Source organism: Crinia signifera, chromosome 9 (genome assembly GCF_055691185.1).
Source record: "Crinia signifera chromosome 9, ASM5569118v1, whole genome shotgun sequence".
Lineage (NCBI taxonomy): Eukaryota > Metazoa > Chordata > Amphibia > Anura > Myobatrachidae > Crinia > Crinia signifera.
Window position 1 is genome coordinate 135,311,006 of NC_139225.1, and position 1,733 is coordinate 135,312,738.

At 45.5% G+C, this 1,733-nt stretch overlaps 1 protein-coding gene across 1 annotated transcript; it reads right to left on the reverse strand.

Moving 5' to 3' along the window:
- Positions 1 to 260: 260 nt before the first annotated feature.
- Positions 261 to 767, reverse strand: SYCN (syncollin). Its single transcript, XM_083160615.1, has one exon. The coding sequence runs from the start codon at positions 765 to 767 to the stop codon at positions 372 to 374; it is 396 nt and encodes a 131-aa protein (XP_083016741.1). The 3' UTR covers positions 261 to 371.
- Between the last annotated feature and the right edge of the window lie 966 nt (positions 768 to 1,733).

Consider the following 1,733-nt stretch of genomic DNA (forward strand, 5'->3'; position numbering starts at 1 on the left):
CCCTTCGGAGTAAATTTACTAAGATGGATGTTTTTCATAGCAACTAATCAGATTCTATCTATTATCTTCTAGAAGATGCTAAAACATAAGGGTAGAATCCGATAGGTTGCTATGGGCAACATCACATCTTAAATGGAACTCCTATCTTAAATGTACCCCTTATTCTCATAATCATGTTATACACACTCACCCTCACATACACTCCCCATTTCTACTCTGGCACTCTTAAAGTGAGCAGGACACAACTGGTTTCACAAGCTTTAATTACAGTATAGGAAGATGGTCAGTTCCTACAGAAGGTGACAGGACAGCGGGTCTTCATGTCTTTGAGGATGATCTGGCCCCAGGAGATCCTACAGGATAGTCAGTCTCTAGTTACACTTGCAGTAATAGGAAGAGATGGAGTTATCCCAGTCTCCAAAGAGTCCCTTCTTGACTTCTTCCAGCCTCGGTTGGACTCCACTGCTGAACTTCTTGGTGACGCCATCCTTAGGTATTTTTGACCAGACCATGAGCTCGCACCGGGTTCCCACCACCAATGAGGATATGCGGTTGAACCATTTTAATGGGACATAGGGCACGTCATCCCCTGGCTTGATATCCAGGAAATCTCCGCCACAGCACTTGTCATAGTATACGCTGCTATCGGTATAGGCACGGGCACAGAGCTTGTTGCCCTCTTCATCTTTGAGATCAGCAGGTTGGGGGCAGAGCCCCATGGACAGGGCCACCAGCAGGGGCAGGATACAGAGACTCAGGAGTTTCATGGCTGAATGCTAGGAGGAAGGATGTGGAAGGGATTTTATAGGCCGCCATGGAATTGGAGAAAGGGGGTTTTGGCACAGAGCGGGCGCACCTGCTGCAAATCACCCACGGAGTCCTACAGCTGTGGTAGAGGTTAATACAGGAATCATGCCACCTGATGGTTGTTTGGGAACAACGTGACCGTGTTTGGCAGAAGATGAAGTGAATATTTACCGTTTAGTGCAAACATTTCTGCAGACCATTGGCAGCCGCCAGACATGGAAAAATGCTCTGCATAGATAGCACCTCAAAATAATCAAGTTCACAATATATTTTCATACCTGTAGTAAAAATCAGAGAAAGGCAGGGAGCAGGGGCATAACTTGACCTATGGGGGTCCCATACCAAAAAGTTCACACAGAGTGGGGTGGTCATTCACCTCCTGAGGCCCATGGGTGGCTTCTCCTTCCGCAGCAGTGCTCTCATGCAGATACTGAGTAGCAGGGGCATATTTATTAAGCCTGGTGATGTGATAAAGTGACAGGTGATAACTCAGCAGCCAATCAGCACGCTTAGTTGCTGCATTTACAATATACTAAACATCACAGACAAATATAAATGTCAAATTATCCGCCACTGATATATTCACCACAATTAGAAATCCATATATATTATTTGAATCCCCTAGGACTGGGGCCTATGCATGTCTTGCACTGGATGTCAATGCTTTGTATACCCATATCCCACACAAATTAGGATGGGAGGTAATAGAAAGAAGACTATCCTCAGACAATCTACTTGGGGTAGAACAAAACTTATTTCTAATTGATTGTATTTCCTTTATACTTTCCCACAATTATTTTCTGCTTTAAGACATTTTTTATTTACAGGTGATGGGGACAGCCATGGGGACCAGGTTTGCTCCCAGCTATGCCAGCCTATTGAGTTGGAGGAGACACGTGGGGAGGTGGCTGGGGCTTGAGCCTGGT